The sequence below is a fragment of the Diaporthe citri genome, assembly GCF_014595645.1.
Source record: "Diaporthe citri strain NFHF-8-4 chromosome Unknown scaffold_8, whole genome shotgun sequence".
In the NCBI taxonomy this organism is placed as follows: Eukaryota; Fungi; Ascomycota; class Sordariomycetes; order Diaporthales; family Diaporthaceae; genus Diaporthe; species Diaporthe citri.
In genome coordinates, this window is record NW_025064853.1 from 933,032 (window position 1) to 949,860 (window position 16,829).

The 16,829-nt window shown below is 52.8% G+C and overlaps 3 protein-coding genes across 3 annotated transcripts; 1 reads left to right on the forward strand and 2 right to left on the reverse strand.

Annotated features, from left to right (window-relative positions):
* Positions 1–1,460: 1,460 nt before the first annotated feature.
* On the reverse strand, positions 1,461–2,265 carry INS49_014645 (uncharacterized protein; the record flags this gene model as incomplete). The annotated part of the gene is made up of 3 exons (XM_043175335.1): positions 1,461–1,699; positions 1,759–2,025; positions 2,085–2,265. 3 exons carry the CDS (start codon positions 2,263–2,265, stop codon positions 1,461–1,463), a joined length of 687 nt encoding a protein of 228 aa, XP_043020292.1.
* A 3,535-nt stretch (positions 2,266–5,800) lies between these two features.
* INS49_014646 (uncharacterized protein) lies at positions 5,801–8,389 on the reverse strand (the record flags this gene model as incomplete). Its single annotated transcript, XM_043175336.1, has 1 exon — positions 5,801–8,389. One exon carries the CDS (start codon positions 8,387–8,389, stop codon positions 5,801–5,803), a length of 2,589 nt encoding a protein of 862 aa, XP_043020293.1.
* Positions 8,390–9,373: 984 nt separating this feature from the next.
* INS49_014647 (uncharacterized protein) lies at positions 9,374–16,453 on the forward strand (the record flags this gene model as incomplete). Its single annotated transcript, XM_043175337.1, has 6 exons — positions 9,374–9,506; positions 9,577–11,256; positions 12,371–12,490; positions 12,557–13,126; positions 13,317–14,474; positions 14,736–16,453. The coding sequence occupies 6 exons, from the start codon at positions 9,374–9,376 to the stop codon at positions 16,451–16,453; spliced, it is 5,379 nt and encodes a 1,792-aa protein (XP_043020294.1).
* Between the last annotated feature and the right edge of the window lie 376 nt (positions 16,454–16,829).

Sequence of the window (16,829 nt, forward strand, 5' to 3'; positions counted from 1 at the left end):
TTTCCCTGACGCTGCATTCCGGGGGGCCGCGTCTCTACTACCATGATTTGTGCATAACTGTTGGGAAAAGAGGACGAAATTTTCATTGTCTAATTTTCCGTGAAGACGCCACAGAGCCTTGCCGAAGACCCTGGAAAGTGTAGAGAAGGCAACCACTCCTTTCAACGGGCTTGGCTGTCCCCCAACGACCGGGGTCGCCAAGCCACAATGTCGCTTCGTATCGTATCCGCAGGGAACAGCTCGGACCTGGGGTATTTATGAAGCCGTTAAGAATTCAAGAATGTATGAGTTGTGCAAGTATACCTAGGTAGATAGATTTTCGCCATAGCACGGCTACTACACATAAAATCTACATAGTGAAAGCTGACGATTCCTGGACATGAAAAGATGTCAGGCTGGTTGGGAAAGGTCACCCTTGCAGAGGCTTACCGGTAGGAATCCACATGTACTTCTGTAGGGTAGCCTGGCGGCGAACGGCCCATGCCTGCCTAGACTGTGCGGGACATCCGGGGGACACATCTTAGTTTCTGAAAGCCAAGGTCAAGGTAGAGCATATATTTTCTGGTAACTTGTCTCCTCTCGAGATGTTAGGGAGACCCGGGGGGGTAGAAGGGAGGAGGGGAGGAGGTTGTTAATAGGAGCAAGTACAACAAGCATGACTAGACAGTATGAACGCCACCTCAAACGCCGATGGCCAGCTCGAAAGAATTAACTCCTGTAGACCAATCCAAGCCCCACATGTTGTGATCGAGTTTGCAGTAGCTTGCGAGAGCAGGCGTCGCTAGAGCAAAACGCATTGACCCAGGCAGCAGCAGGCACGGCCCGGGTGACACAGCGAGCTATGGGCAACCGGGCATGGGTAGGCGGACACTGGTTCAACCCGCCCCAGCCATCTTTTGTTTGGTTTCTCAGACGTCTCTCGCCGAGTCTAGTCGTAACTCTGACTTCTCCACTCCACCCTGTTGTCACTGACTATGCCCTTGGTTCGTCTTCCCGTTACGAAGTCATCTCGTTTGCCATCCGAAACACAAATCCTAGTATCGTTTATTCATCATGATGCATAGTACATCATTCAAACATCTTGAATACAGCGAAACATGCATGATGGGGCCCCAGGTTGCCTACGACAGCAGCGCGCTTATCGTCGCAAGGTATGCAAACACAAGCAGCCATTGACGCCCCTCATCTTTCTCCGTCACCTGCGCCAGAATACTGACCAAAAAGCACATTGTCAGAACTATAGAATACTTGACAGTGGAATTCAAGTCGAAACATGCCAGAAATCCCAGAGGAACGACGAGAACCACACATATACATAGCAGCGAAACTACCCCGCCGATCCGGTTCAAGACCCTTTCACTATAACCATGGAACTTGAAATCCTCGGTCTCCGAGCTTCGATCTCGGAACGGACGCTTCAAAATACCTTGTCAGCTCGGATTATCTTCAACGGCATACTTTCATTGACTTCTCACCAGAAGAAATCCTGTAGGGCCGGCGGCTGGTAAGGTCTCATGGACGAACCTCTCTATGGGACCTCGTTTGGGACCGAGCATACGAAAGGCATCGGCATCTTGGTCGTTATACAAGTGGCGCAGTGCGTTGTCTTGCTTGTTCAGCCATTCCTGCAGGTTCTTTAGAGCTTCTTCTCGCGGGCGCTCATATTCGTTCACCGTTTTCGCGTTGACGAAGGCGAGGTCTGCAACCGGGGTCAGGTGTCAACTGTCGTCAGCCTCATCATGGTGAGTGAAGCCCTACTGTATTCTTTCATCTTCCGCCGAAGCTTCATCGTCATCTTGTTCCATTTCTTACGGTCTTGCCTTCCTCGCCTCAGGCCGCAGGGCTCGACATGGTGCTTGGCCTTGATCTTCTTCCTTTGGGCCTCCATATCCATCATGATACGATGGATATCCCAAGCGAGGGAGTCCACAACCAATGAGCTACCTGTCGGAAAGGCAGGATAGAAGTTGAAGCGGCTGTCGAAGCTTTTCAGCCGGGCAAGGCCAATTTGCCCAGTATCGCGTTCTTGACCCAGGAACAATCAGTCTTCTCCAGGCCTTTCGAAACTATACAATATCACTGACCTGGATCTAGATCATCTTCGTCAGTCGAAGACGGTATCGTAGTCGAGCCCGGTTCATGGGAATTACTGCCGTTGCCAATTTCGTCTACCTCAGGTGCCATTGCCTCAACAACAATTGGTGGTGCCTGACTGGTGTTGGTTCCCCTCTCCAACGCGCCAGCCTCAGCGAATGCGCTCGACATGATTGGTGGAACGAATGGGGCGGAGAGGTTATGGACGACTCGCTTCCAAGGTTGCGATATCACTTTCGGAATAGCAGACCTGACCGGAAGGAGCTTGCTTTATAATGGCATTCCCTTGCCATCGAAGCTACTCTTCCATCAGGCACAGTCTGCCTGGTTTGCGACTGGCGTGACTGCCTCGGGCACTCACCGATGTTCAAAGAGGTGTTCGCGAGGATGATCAAGACCAGCGGCCCGATCTATTGAACACAGCCAACTGCCGTACAACACATGCGATCCTCGCCCGCCAACGCCCAGTCTCTGGACGATGTGGATCGAGCAAGTCAGAGCATCACGTTTGACTCCTGGTGGGTGGAGGCTTCATACAAGTCGGGCGTCGGCGGTCGAATATCGTCGGCCGGTTGGCAGGTCTGTCAGCCCCCAAATCTGCAACGAAGATGGTAGACCTTACGCCCCATTGGGCCCGCCTCTCGAGATGCAGCGGTGAGGGTGTCAAACAGCTCGTTAGCGCATTTGCAGGGCGATCTGGACTACCACGGCAGCTACAAGTCACGGCACACACATAGCGAGAAGCAAATGCTTGCCATCTTCCAGATGGCTCAATATCACGTCTGCAAGTCAAGAGGGTGTCTCTGCACAATTGTTCTATTTGTGTCACAACAGTGCTATTTCTCCATAATTCCTGCCTAACCGCTGGGACTGAAGTCAGCCAATACTCACACAATTCGAAGGTGGTTTCACCGGGAACTGACCGCCAAGATGCTCAAGGATAAGCGGCCTCTCACTGGTTGAATTCAACCTCAACTGTGAAAAAACACGAACGAATGTAAAACTTTTATCTGTGCAGAGCCCTGTCTATTCTGTTAGCGACACTTGCCTCCCGGAGAAACCCCGATGTGTTAGATTGGATAGAGCGAGTTTGCTCATATCCAGACCTTTATTTTGACTTACACCAGCCAAAGACACTCACCAGCACACAACAATACCCCAGCTTAAGTCCACACTGCCTTGTTACCTGCCCGGTAGCATTTTGCAATCTGGGGCAGGGAGCTGTGACCAGGCTACGTGGAGGCCGGCTTCGGCTTGGTCGGTTTGGTCGGTTTTTTCGGCTCGATAACCACAGTGCCAGTCTTGGAATCTGTGAGCGCGTCGTTGGAGGATTTGGGTGGGTGGGCCATTTTGGGTGACAAGAAAGGTAGGGATTTCGAGATTGGGTGTTCAATAAGTGACGAGAAAAGACGGTTGTCCTCCAGACTCGAGAGCCAGTATGCCAGTGGCTTCCTACGGCTTTTATGTCCACAGCCAGCACTGAGCGGTCCTTCACCACGCACCGACGGCAGTCTCCATCGACCCCCTGAGACCCGTACTCAGAGACTACAGACTGCAAATGTGCCAAGGCGAGTGATCTTGGTAGTATCATAATTAGAGAGACCATGGGCTGTGTTGCAGTATTCTGCAGCGAAATCCACTCCATTGTGCGCACGGTACGGCTTGATGCATGTCGACCCTGCCTTAGTGTCTATCGCGATGTCAGAGAAATCGTCGAAGGATCAGGGCACGGTCTCTAAGAGATTAGCAACAACAGACGCCGCTGCCGTTCCCGCGTGTTTGGCCGGGGGACGATGAGACTCTGCATGCACATAACCAAGAAGACACATAGCGCCGGTTGCGCTCTCTCTGCCCGCCCAGACATCTCGTTCGGTCTTCGAAGTGATGATACCTTGACGCAGGAGAGAGCGAATGCTCTCCTTCTCCCTCGCCGTTGACGAGGTTGGCAGTCACTGAATCGTAGGAGCTCTGGAGCCTGCTCTTAGCTGCAGGATAGTAGGACGTGCCTGTTTAGACAATCTACTCGTGGATGACATGTCAGTCTGTAACATCCGACGTTGCCGCTGCATGATTTCAAAGCAAGGAGGTTTGGTAGAATATTGTTTTTCCATGTGCTATACCCACGTTGGAATGACGCGAATTTCTCACGTCCGATTCTGGAAGCGCGTATGTGCTGGCGGTGATCGCAACACAGTATGGGTACTTTCCACGGGCGATCCCCTGACCCCTGACTCAAGGCAGAGCCTCAAAATTCATGACCGGTTCGGATCGATAGGATCAGCACATTTTAGAAGGAACTGGACCAGAGATGTATATTTGACTACTGCAGGTGCGACCGGGTGCAATGCCCGTTGCAGGAAGAGCGTTTCAGTAAAGAGCGTGAGGCGTAATCCACTGGAAGAGGAGAGCGGTCCCGGTGCTGTCAGTTACTCATTGGGTACCACAGATCTCCGTGCGTGTCTGGGTTGCTGGCATGTACTTGTCTTGTCCCTACCAAGTACCTACTCGACTCAGAATACGTTTATGTCACGCCTATTTTCTCACGCTCTGGGCACTCCTGACTATCTGCTACTGACACGCGGATTTCACTGTGCTTGAATTATACTGGTCATTCTCGTGACACTAAGGCGGGCGTATCAAACGAAGCTTTCGCCCTTCCTGGAGCGATCACACCCAGCCTGGCTCCAACATGTTGCCTTGATGTTCAACTTCGATGTATGTGGCAACGATTCCACTCCAGTTCTCGGTCGGTCCTGGGATCAACGCTCGGGATCGGCCCCTGTTGGCCATGTACACTTGGTGTCTCCTTAGGTTGTATCATAATTAATGTATGAATCGCAGTGGGAATTTGAAGACGGGAATCTGTGTCCGAACGGGTAGGCATCGGGACACATCCCGGTGTCTCTATACATCAAGTTACCTTTCCAGTGTCTGTCACTCCTACGTACCTTTGTGTGCACTGCATGCATCAAGCCCGTGTCTCACATCCAACCCGCGGAAGACATCCTCGCAATCCAAAATTGACATTACGAGGATGTGATAAAACGTTCACTGTGCATCTCGACCACAAAATGCAGATTTTAGCTTGAGGCGGCCAGAACGGTGGCGACCCGCCTGACATCCGCCCCCGGGGGGGGGGGATTATCTGGAGGCTGGTGCGGCACAGCTCAAGGCCACCGGCGCGCGCACCGTCAACAAAGTAACGATGGCGATCGCCGTTGAAGGTATTGTTTGGGCCTTGGACTGATTCGGACTGGCATTTTGTAAATGATGGGGCGCGGGTGGGTCAGTGTTTCCCCATCGAGGGCACCCAGTGCCGTGACGTTCCCATCGTGCTGCACAACGGGTGACACCTTGGTCCGGATGGCATTCGCAAATTGCCGATGCAAGGATGATATGCAGAAGCAGAAAGCTTCATTAAATTATTTCGCTGGACCTCTATGTGTGTTGGTGGAGTGGAGGGCGTGTGTCTGTGCTGGTCAAGCCTCAGTGTTACTCAACCAACAGGCATCCGCGAGGCCAAGCACCCAGAAAAGGTTAAGGCACACCAGAGAATCTACGTCGCTGGCCTGAGAGTAATTTCATGATTTATTACCTTCTAGGCTATCGTTTTGCTAATTATGCAGGTAACTCGAGGCAAGTCGGCAGCGTCACTGCCCCTGCTTTGACCCAGGTGTCAAATTTCACGGCCCATCCCTACCACCACTCAGCCAACCCACTGGAACTTACTCTGGCGGAGCATGTCCAACAAACCCATCGGGAGAAGCCCCTTCTCGACCACATTCAGACCACCGAAGCGAGCGATCATGTCCTTGCTGAACAGCTGGAGGACCCACTGGTCGTAGCTGGACAATTCACTCCACTGGTATGGCTCGAGCACCGCCTTGACCGCACCCTTCAGCGCTAGGCTCTTCGACGTGGGCTCCTGCATCAACACCCGAAAAGTGCAGCCCAGTGACTCACCGATCCAATCACGGTATGACTGGAACTCCTCAAGACTCATGAAAGGCTCGTCCTCGAGGTCTTGGAAATTGTATCTCCTAGACTTGCTCGAACGCATCGTGCCGTTCTCGAACCTGGCCTTGAACTTGCGGTAGTCCCTGGCCTCCTGTTCGAAAAAGGATTCGACCAGCTCTTCCGGATCTTCCTTCGCTGCGTCCCGGACGAGGCAGAGGTCGATGAAGGGGTTCTTGAGGCCGAGGCCGCCAAACTCAGCGGGAAAGTAAATGTAGCCGTCCGGAATGTCTGACAACGGGATGTCGAAGCGCTCTGCGATCATCTGCTTCAAGTATGCACCGACGCCGCCAGGGGTATCTGGGAACAGTTGCTGCTGGATGCGCTGAAAGGTTCCCAGCATGCTGTCGATGTGTTGCCGGCCAGAACAGTTCGCGGGCTTGCCGAAGAAGTTGGAGAAGAACCGTGCACCGTACGTATTCCAAGCCTGGATCCAGTTGAAAACAGTCTTGCAAGCATCCAGCTGGACTCGGAGTTCCTCGATATGCTTGTCGACTTCGCCTTGGTCGATGACGAAACGCCCGGTATGTCGATCGAGCTTCAAAAATCCCCAAGTGACATCGCCCTTTGGCAGACCTGTGCCGAGATCAGAGTCTAAATCACTTTCCATGGCCACAATCAGAGCTGATCCTGTCTTTTCGAAGTTGAAGTCAAGGCCGAGAACACTCGCACACTCCCCCAAGACCTCCCAGCCCTTCACGCAAGCCTTGGTATTTCCCCAGAGCCACATGTCGTCATGCAATCTGTACAGACGAGTCCCATTGGCCTTCTGATTGACCGCGAAATCGACGCAGAACAGCAGCGACTCGCCGAACACATCCGCGAGTGGAGTGCTCAGAGGGGTTCCCCGTCTGCGAATCCGACTGGGAGCATCTTCTGGGTCTTGCTTGAACCTCAAGGGAGCCTCGAGAACCTTCATGAAGAACTCGATCCAGTCCGCACCAACGCCGAAGAACTCGAGAACAGCGGAGATAGAAGAATGGGGAATGCTGGGGCCGAACCATTTGAAGTCTGAACGAATGACTGTGACGTCCCTTTCGAATTGGTTCTGCAAAAGGATGTCTGCCTCGATCATACGGAGTAGGTGCTGGACAACGTCGATGTGGCTCTTCCTCGTATCTCCAGTCTCAGCGTCGTCCTTGGACCCATAGGCTCCCCGCTGCTCCTCAAAGGACTTTGGCAGCTGATCGAGGAATACTTCATCCTCGAAATGGGCTCGCTTTATTGCCCCCATGGTTCCCGGCATCGCCCCGCCATCAAGTTCGTCTGTTATGTCCAGGAAGAAGTGCAGGCGCCGCTTGACTTGGCTGCTGATGGGGTCAAGGCTCGGCTTCCACGCGTTGAGGAGTTCCCGGAATTTGCTGTGCAATTCAACAGCCCAGCGCATGCCGATGTAGTGGAGGAAAATGGATTGGAGGAGATCCTCGTCGGGATAGAACCGGTAGCGTCCGTTGAGCTGCCGCCGCTGATCGATCACCAAGTCGCTCTCCCACGACCAAGTCTTGCTGGTGGCCATGCGCATGTTCAAGACGTCGGCAATCTCTGACAGGACAGTATCATTCCCCACAAAGTCTTTCAGAGTTGCTCTCTTCACATCCGTCAAGATATCACTGCGAAGCATGCCGTTGATCGTGGCAGTGAGGCTGTCGACATCGAAATGGGGGTTGGCCGACCAGTTGTCCTGGAATCGCTTGAGTTCCTTCCTCAACTCGCCGATCTGATCCTTGACATCGTCTTCGGCCTCGAAGACAGTACTCAAATACGCCTTTATTGCATCCTTGTCGGTGGCCTTGGGGGCGAATACATATTCTTCCCATGTCGCCCGCTGAACTCGGGCTTCGTCGCGGCCGACGGACACGGAGGCAGCCTTGGGGTCCTGCTCCTGATCGTTGCCCGCCGATATCCACTCATTGACGAGCTTGCCGTACAGTGAAGCGAATTCGTACCGGTTGGATTGGACTTGCAGTTCGTTGCGGACCAGAGACTCGTACTCTTGGATGAAGGCGTCGGTGACAGCTGGGTCGTGTTCCGCCTGCTGGATGAAACGGTTGAGATTCTCCAGGGACATTGAGGGGTTTAGGGTCGAGGATGTCATGCTTGGTAGGTCTTTGAACCCCTCAACGAGCTCACGGGCACGCTTGTTGCTATCTGTGTGGGCATTGGCACTGTCGATGAGGACCCGCTTTCTGCTGTTGTAGGCATCTTTCTGCTTGTCAAGCTGAGCGAGCTTGGTGTTGGTGATGGACAGGAGAGTCTGGGAAAGGATTTCTGAAGAAGCCATGTTCGTGACTGATTTCTTGTGCAGTTTTCAGAGTCTGTGTATGAGATGCTGATGAGAGGTTGGGCTGAAGATGAGAGAGGGGAGAACACATCTGGGTCAGGTCAAGCGGTTCTTATACTCTCTTCCCTCTTGTGACGAATTCATGTAAGTCTTTCACGATTTTGAAATGATTCATCAAATAGTGGACCTTCGTTTTGGCCTCAAGCAGCAGTGTCTTACGGTGAGGTGAGTCTTGTTCCGGGCTTCGGCGTGAGGCCAATGTGAGGCCAAAGACGGCCATTTTGGCCGCAGGGTTCATTCAAACCTGGCGCAGCTGGGGGAAGAATGCTGCCACATCTCATGACAACGTGACCAACTCTTTGGACAGTTTAGAGACCGTGGTTCCGGGTTGGGTGAGTGCCTTGTGGAAGTGATGACCGTTCATGCCACTCTCACGGGCTGCCTCAATTCCCGAACGCCCTGGATCAAATGGCCTGAAGCTTCTCAACGGCCCCAACCGGACATCACAGAAAGCAGACAGTCAAGCACGGGTAGAACGTCACAAGACAAGACCAATCGCCGAGTTGGAGTCATCTTAGTGAGGAATGCAGCTCTGAGAGTAACAGATGGACTAAAGAAGAAAAAAAAGATAGGAGTAGGCAGTACCTCAAGGCGGAGGTGCCTGCTGTTAGACCTAGGTGCTACTGTACAATGCCGGACTGCAGGGCTTACAGTGAGTGGGCCAGGCTCGATTCAGCAGTGGGTAGGTGTGAACTAAGATAAGCGATAGTGGGTGGCCCGGGCAACAACCCCGGATTCAACAGTGTGAGATCATGGGAACCGCGCCAGTCAAAAGTCGTGTTGACATGGAGATGCCCCATTTCACATGTCGCTGAATCTTTTCTCTACGATTGCCACGTCCCCCGACCTCGGCAGCCGACGATCAAGGACCCACTGCAGCTTCTCTAGCTCTTGAGCTCGAAAATCGGCGCACAATTGCCCACCATGTCTTCAGACAGCGGCGACGAAGACAACACCAAAATGGAGGGGTTCCTGCGAAACTGGAGGCAGACTGCCTTCAACTCCGGCCAATTCCAGACAGCCATCTTCATTGGCGATAAGCTTCTGGCTCTCACAAGTAAGGACTAAGGTCTTTCGTGTTGGCCACGTTCGCGAACTGGAACTCTGCTGACCAACGGCGCGTAAAGACGACGACAATGACGCGTTCTGGATGGCCCAAGTCCACTTCTCGACGGGCAACTATACCCGTGCCCAACGTTTCCTCGAGAGCAGGGACCTAGTTCGAAGAAATCCCTCCTGCCAGTACCTTGCAGCGCACTGCCTCGTCAAGCAATTGCGCTTCGACGAGGCGCTGACCGTGCTGGGAGATCGCGACCCCACCTACCTGATCAAGTCGAAGGAGACAAGCAAACGCAAGACCCAGTCGGGCACGAGTGGCAGAGCAGGGAGCACCTTGAAATCGTCACGCGATACACAGAAAGAGACGGAGGCGATCAATCGGCGCTATGAAGCCGGCATGTGCTACCTGCGAGGCATCTGCCATGCCAAGCTGAATGCATTTGATCGCGCAAAGGAGTGCTATAAAAATGCAGTCCGGATCGACGTACAATGCTTCGAGGCCTTCAACCAGCTGACCAAGAACGCATTGTTGTCGTCGGAGGAGGAGTGGGAGTTCCTCCACTCGCTCGACTTCGATTCGATCAGCACTGCTGGCGATCCTGACGCCTCCCAGGAAATAGCCAGCTATGTCGAAATGCTCTATAGCACTCGGCTGTCCAAATACCAAAACCAGGATGCTTTCAACACGGCTTGTGAGAGCCTGGCCACACACTACAAGCTCAAGGACAACGCAGATCTCCTTCTGGCCAGAGCAGACCTGCTCTATACCCAATCTCGCTACAGAGATGCTCTTGAGATTACTAACGTCATACTTGCCGATGACAAGTACAACTTCAGCGTCTATCCAATCCATTTGGCGTGTCTCTATGAGCTGAAAGAGAAGAATCTTCTGTTCTTGGTCGCCCACGAACTTGCTGACAGCCACCCCGAGGAGCCATGCACGTGGCTTGCCGTTGCCATCTACTACTACCTGACTGGCAAAATTGCCGAATCACGCCGCTACTTCAGTAAAGCCAGCATGATGGATGCTCACTTTGGCCCTGCCTGGATTGGCTTCGCGCACACGTTCGCTGCAGAAGGCGAGCACGATCAAGCCATCTCGGCCTACTCGACGGCCGCGAGGCTGTTCATGGGAACACACCTCCCACAAGTATTTCTGGGCATGCAACACCACGCCATGAATAACATGACTGTGGCGGAGGAGTTTCTCAACACTGCTTATGGGCTGTGCAAGACTGACCCGTTGCTCCTGAACGAGATGGGAATTGTATACTATCACCAGAACCGCCTCAAGGAAGCCGTGGACTACTTCAAGGAGTCCCTTGCGATTGCTGAGGAGATTGACAGTGATCCGCAGGCGTGGATTGTCGCACGAACCAATCTAGGTCATGCTTATCGACGACAGCGGAAATCTCAGCAGGCCCTCGACGAATTCGACATGGTTTTGCGGGAAGGCGGCAAGGACGCGGCGATATTTTGTGCGAAAGGCCTGATCTACCTCGATACCGGGAAGGCGGAAGAGGCGGTCAGTGTCTTGCACGAAGCACTGGCGATTCATCCCCAGGATCCAATTGCAACCGAGCTTCTGGTCAAGGCCTTGGACGAGTGCTCCAACTCGGGCCATATCATAGGCGAAATCACCGATGACGCAGAAATGGCCGAGTTTGAGCAGGTCCTGGAACAGCGCAAGCATGCGGCAACATCGAAGCTGGCGGCCAAGCTGAATGGATCCCAGAACAGGAGCAAAGGTAAAGGCAAGGAGAAAGCCGTGGCCACAGGGGCGTCTCAGACTGGGGCAAGACCAAGCTTGATGGAAATGAGTGACGACAATTGATCTTCTTAATGAGGTTTCGGCGAACGGTTTTGGGCATTTCCAGGGCGTCTCGGCATGCATCTCGGTAGGCGTATATGGGCCGGTCTGCGATTCTCAACATTGTCAAAGGAGCAGATGGGCTCGAAAGGCGTGGCATCGTGTGGGATAGATACCAAATGATACCAGCAACTTGGTGGGTTAGCACCTTGCTCTTTGAAACATCCTGATCAACACTTGTCCCCAGCATAGGCCTCGACTCGCTGAATCAGCTCGTCGCTTGTACCCCAGTCGTCATCTCCTCATTGATGCCATTTTGGTGTTCCAGGCCCGTGTTGCAGCCCACTTTCATGGGAGCCTGGCCCAGAATTCGGGCAACGCGCGCTAAGATACAGCCACTCACATCGCTCGAGTTGACGCCGAAGCGCCACGAGCATATCTACCAGGTCCCACGATCTTGACCTGCATCACGTTGACAATATGCTTTGGAGATCTGAGACTTTGACTAATTGCTGAATTCACCGTCACCAATTTTCACGCCCTGTGGACGTAGATGAATTCTGAGCAAAACCACAGTCATCACCCTTGGTTGCTACCGCGCTGCGTGATGAAATCTGCTAGCCTTGCGACGCTGGGCTAGCCTATTGCCCACAACGGCAGTACCGTAGATCGCGACAGGCATGATGGGCGGCTCGCCGGTGGTGTGGATTAAGAATGCAACTGTTGGTGATGAGCAGTCTGGCAGTCTGGACTGATTGGAGGCTCGGCTGTGGTTCCTCAGGGCCCACCATGCAAACTGACATGCGCTGCAACGCTGCGCCGTAGGGCTGCAGAATGCCCCATCCGTGTCGTGCAGCGGCAGTTTATATGTAAGAGGAGCTTGGTGCCCTCCAAATAGGGTCGCAGGTGTTCTCTCATGCTTTTGTACATACTTATCCTACCTTTTTTGTTTCCGTTTTTCTTCTCTGGGTCGGGTCTCTTTTGCCTGGGATGGTAGCACTGGATTGCTGCCATGTATGAGAGGAGCCGTACCCCGGCCCCTAAAAATCCAGCGAAGTCGCCGGCGACTCTGGCAGTACGGGAATTGTTCACGCGAGGTCAGCCTACCACAGGAGCTGCACCGAAGCATGCAGGCAACAGGCTGGGCCGATGGTTCTCGGGCAGGCGATCAGGTATGTCCTGCTTCCTAAAACATCATCAAATTTCAGCTGATGGCGAGGCTAATGAATGTGACCCAGACTCGCATGCGGGGTGGAAGCCTTACACGATGAGGGCGCCGGTGCTCTGTGCCGTCGTCGTGATATCCCTCGGACTAGCAGCAGTGCTCGAGTTTCTCGCGCAGAAGAGCCAAAGACAGGGAGGCCTGGCGCTCTCATCTTCTGAGGACGAAATCTCGGGGTCCGTCAATATCGCGTACCTGTACATGCCGACGACCGTCGCCGTGCTGTATAGCCTTCTCTGGACGTGGATCGACCTCGATGTGCGCAGAATGCAGCCCTGGTTTGAGCTGTCCCGGTCTCACGGTGCCAACGCGGAGCAGTCGCTTCTGTTGAATTACCCGTTTGAGTTCTTGGCCTTTGTCCCGTTTAAGGCTTGGAAACAGAGGCACTGGCCTGTATTCATTACGGGCTCGGTCATGATGCTTATCTTCTGGGCTATCACACCTCTGCAAGGTGCAATATTTGGACAGCAGGCTGTTACAGTGTCGAGGAACCCTATCATGGTCCCCAACTCGGTCCTCGTTGGTGTTGAGGAGCAGGCAGCCTTGATTGATGTGTCAATCCTCAATTCCGCGTACGGGACGACGTGTAAGTTGCCACTCATTCGTTCCTTGCGTTTCGCGTTCTTACTCTGTTCCAATACCATTCAACCACACCCTTTACTACTTAGACAGGGTTCGCTCATGCCCATAGCAAAGTCTGGGTCTTAAATATGTGGACGTCGGAATCCTTGTTCGGAGCAATTTCTGCGAACCATTACTAAAATTTGAGTTGAAAGGGTACAACCGGGACCTTCCGGAGTATACTACGACCGAATATGCCGTACTTCCATTTTCTCCTCTGAGCCAATCCACCATGGGTGTCAATGAAACGTGGACCGCCAATACTACGAAATTCGCGACCGACTTGAACTGTTGGCCGGCAAATTTCACAGAAAATATCAAGGCTGTCCAAGGAGGTCAATACCTCTTCGACAATGGCCAGGGATGTTTGCAGAACATAACAATAAGCGGGGGCAAAGAAGGGTGGTACATTATGCAGTACATCGGCTACAAAGGCGACGCACATCTTGACTGGCATCTGGCGAACGATGAGTGTGGAACCGAATTTTCCCATCAATTCCTTGCGATTGGTGGTCGGGGCTCGGGAACCGGTGCCAACGCAACCATTGGAAACATGACAGCAATGTTCTGCGAGCCGTCTTACACGAAGCAGCCAGTATCCATTACGGTGGATGCTGTTACAAGACGACCACTGAATGACTCCCTAGTTGAGCTGGCCGCGCCCTCACCGCTGAACAATACTCTGTTCAACATTTCGGCTTTTGAGTTCCTATTGCATGCTGGCTTCTCTTCGCTGGCAATTTCTAGAGATTACCCGAACAACTTGATACTGGATCAGTATGCGAAATTATACGACTCAAACATTTCGTGGCCGACGACGAATATGGTCGGGTTTGCGGTCGGGCTACATGATGGCCCTCTGACTGACTTTTTGAACACCACCGTCATACAGGAATCTTACGCCGCAGCCCACAGGCTGGCCTTCTCGTTAGCCATCTCGCAGCTTGCCTCACCCGCTGTCAATCTCGAGACACACAGTGGTGTCATCAAGTACGCCGCTTTCGGTGTCGTCGTCAGCAGGCCGTTCTCCATCGCGGTGGAGGTCTTGCTGGTGGTGGTGGCCTTTTCGGCAGTGGTCCTACTCTACACCATCGTGCGATCTCCCAGCAATTTGACCAGCGATCCTGACAGCATTGCGTCTCTATTTGGATTTATCCAGAAGGAAGATGGCGTCCTGTCCCACCTTTCAACCAAAGACAACTTGACTGAGTCTTCCCTCAGCGCTAGTATACGCGCTGACCGATACCACCTCACGCCAACCAACGATGCAACCGGCCCTACTCTGCAACTCCTTTCTTCTGGAAACGGTTCTGGTACGAATCAAAACCCTAACAGTATTCCAACGCTGGTCTCACGTACACAAACTCAGTCGATTCGACCAAAAGAACTGCGGCCAGCTATTGGAGTCCCATTCGTTCTCATCCTCGCTTTTGCTATCGGTATCCTCGCGTATCTCAAGCATCAAGAAATATCGCTCCGTGGTACGCATGGATCTTTGAGCTGAGGGTAACCCGGCTGTAGTCGTGGGCCCCAGCTTGTTTTCGTGTCTCTTGGACTCTTCTGACTGTTTCTAGGTCTCACCCGTCCAAGTCAGAATTTCGAGGTCTTGCAGCTGTTGGAGAACTACATTCCCATGGTGTTTTCTACATTATTAGAACCATTTCTCGTCGTTCTCAACCGCTTGCTTTGCCTACTTCAACCGTATTATGACCTATTGGATGGGAAACGCTCGCCACGGACCACGATTGAGACCAAGTACGATTCTCTTCCTCCGCAGCTCGTCGCCTGGCGGGCCGTGAAGGCTGGCCATTATTTTCTGGCCCTTCTCAGCGTTGTGGTCCTGATGGCCAATGTTCTTGCCATTGGCCTGGGTGCAATCTTCAACGAGTCGTCAACATCAGTTTTCGCGACTAGAAACATGACCTTGTTGGCATCGCCATCTCTATCACGTGTGGACCTCCTGCCAGAGAGCTTTGCAACGGGTAAAGGAACTCAGTACTATGACCATTTTTATATCGTCCAAACCAACATGTCGGCCAATACGCGACTGCCTCCATGGATCGACGCGCACTTCACTTACTTACCATTCTCTGATCTCACCTCCAAAGATAACTCGTCAGCCCAGTACACCGCGGTAACTCGGGGTTTTGGTACTGAAGCCACGTGCTCTATGCTCCCCACAGACAACTCATCACTCAGCCGACTCGAATATTCGTACAACACTACCGCAGGCCCGGCGACACAGCAGGTGATCAAGGCCGTCTATGAAGACACGCCGTACGGAAATACCACTAAATGTCTATTGCCGGGGTTCATTGATTACACGGTCGGCGGTATCCTGCCCGAGGGCAAATCGGCTCACGAATTCTACTCGGCTCTTGAGCAGGAGGACGTCAACACGTTCAAGAATGCGTCTGAAGAAGCAGTGGCGTTCTGCGAGGAGAGGCTTGTGCTGGGATGGATGCGATACGACACGGCAAAAGCCGAATCCGGACCAGATATGACATTCCTTCAGTGCACGACGCAACTCGTCACGGCGCAGTTCAACATAACCGTGGATACGGATGGATACATACTGCGATCAGAAAGACTTGGGGACTACGACAATATCACCGAGATCTTGGGCCCAAGTGCAGCGAACATTTCGCACCAAGCTAATCTGCTCATTGGCGACAAGTGGCACGCCAGCAGCACAGGTGCCAAAGACATGTGGCACAATGATTCTGTGACAACGGACTGGATGAATTACTACCTGAAGATTGCCACCAACAGCACAGACCTGATTAACCCGAACAAGCCCATTCCGGACGCGGTACACCTCATCCCCATCGTCCAAGAGATGTATCAGCGCATCGGGGCTGCGTTGCTAGGAGCAAACCGAGACCTATTCGTGGACTCGCCGCAAAATCAAGGTTCTGTCCTCTTTGCGACAATTGAAACGCAAGACACGAAGATATTCATGGATAATACGGCTCTGGTCATCAGCTTGACTATCTTGGGGATATACTTGCTGGTGTCCATCCTCTTGTATGCTCGACAGCGAAGGATATTGCTCCCCAGGATGCCCTCCACGATCGGGTCTACAATTGCATATGCTGCCGGGAGTCGCGCTGTCAGGCTTTACAACGGGCCCGGGAAGGACGGCTCATCCAGCGAGACGTACAGCTTCGGGAGGTATCTTGGTATAGATGGGAAGGCGCATATCGGCATTGAGCTTGACCCTTATGTTTTCTCTTTGGATCAGACATCATCGTTGGGCGGCAGCAAGGAACCACTCAAAAATAAAGTGTAAGAGTAGCGGCATTGGCACGAGATTGCCCGTGGTGCATGTGATTTAATTGGATATCTGATCAAGTATCTATGTATGCATCAGGAATTCTCACGTAAACAATGATTGTTAATGGCGATTATTAGCGCTGATCGTTCCGTGTGAGCATGTCTGGGTAACCCCGTTGGCTGCACCAAGTTTGGTCTTTCGATATTGTTGCGTGCTGACTATTTACTTTGACAGGCTACAAATGCAAATAGAATCCCCACACTATTGGCTTGTGCAGTGTGTTTGACTCTCTTGTTTGGCCGGTTGTTTGCCTGTTGATCGGTTGCTTGGGTGCCTGCCGCCGATTGCGGCCGCCAGACGCCTTATCTACGACGTCAACCAGGCAGATAAA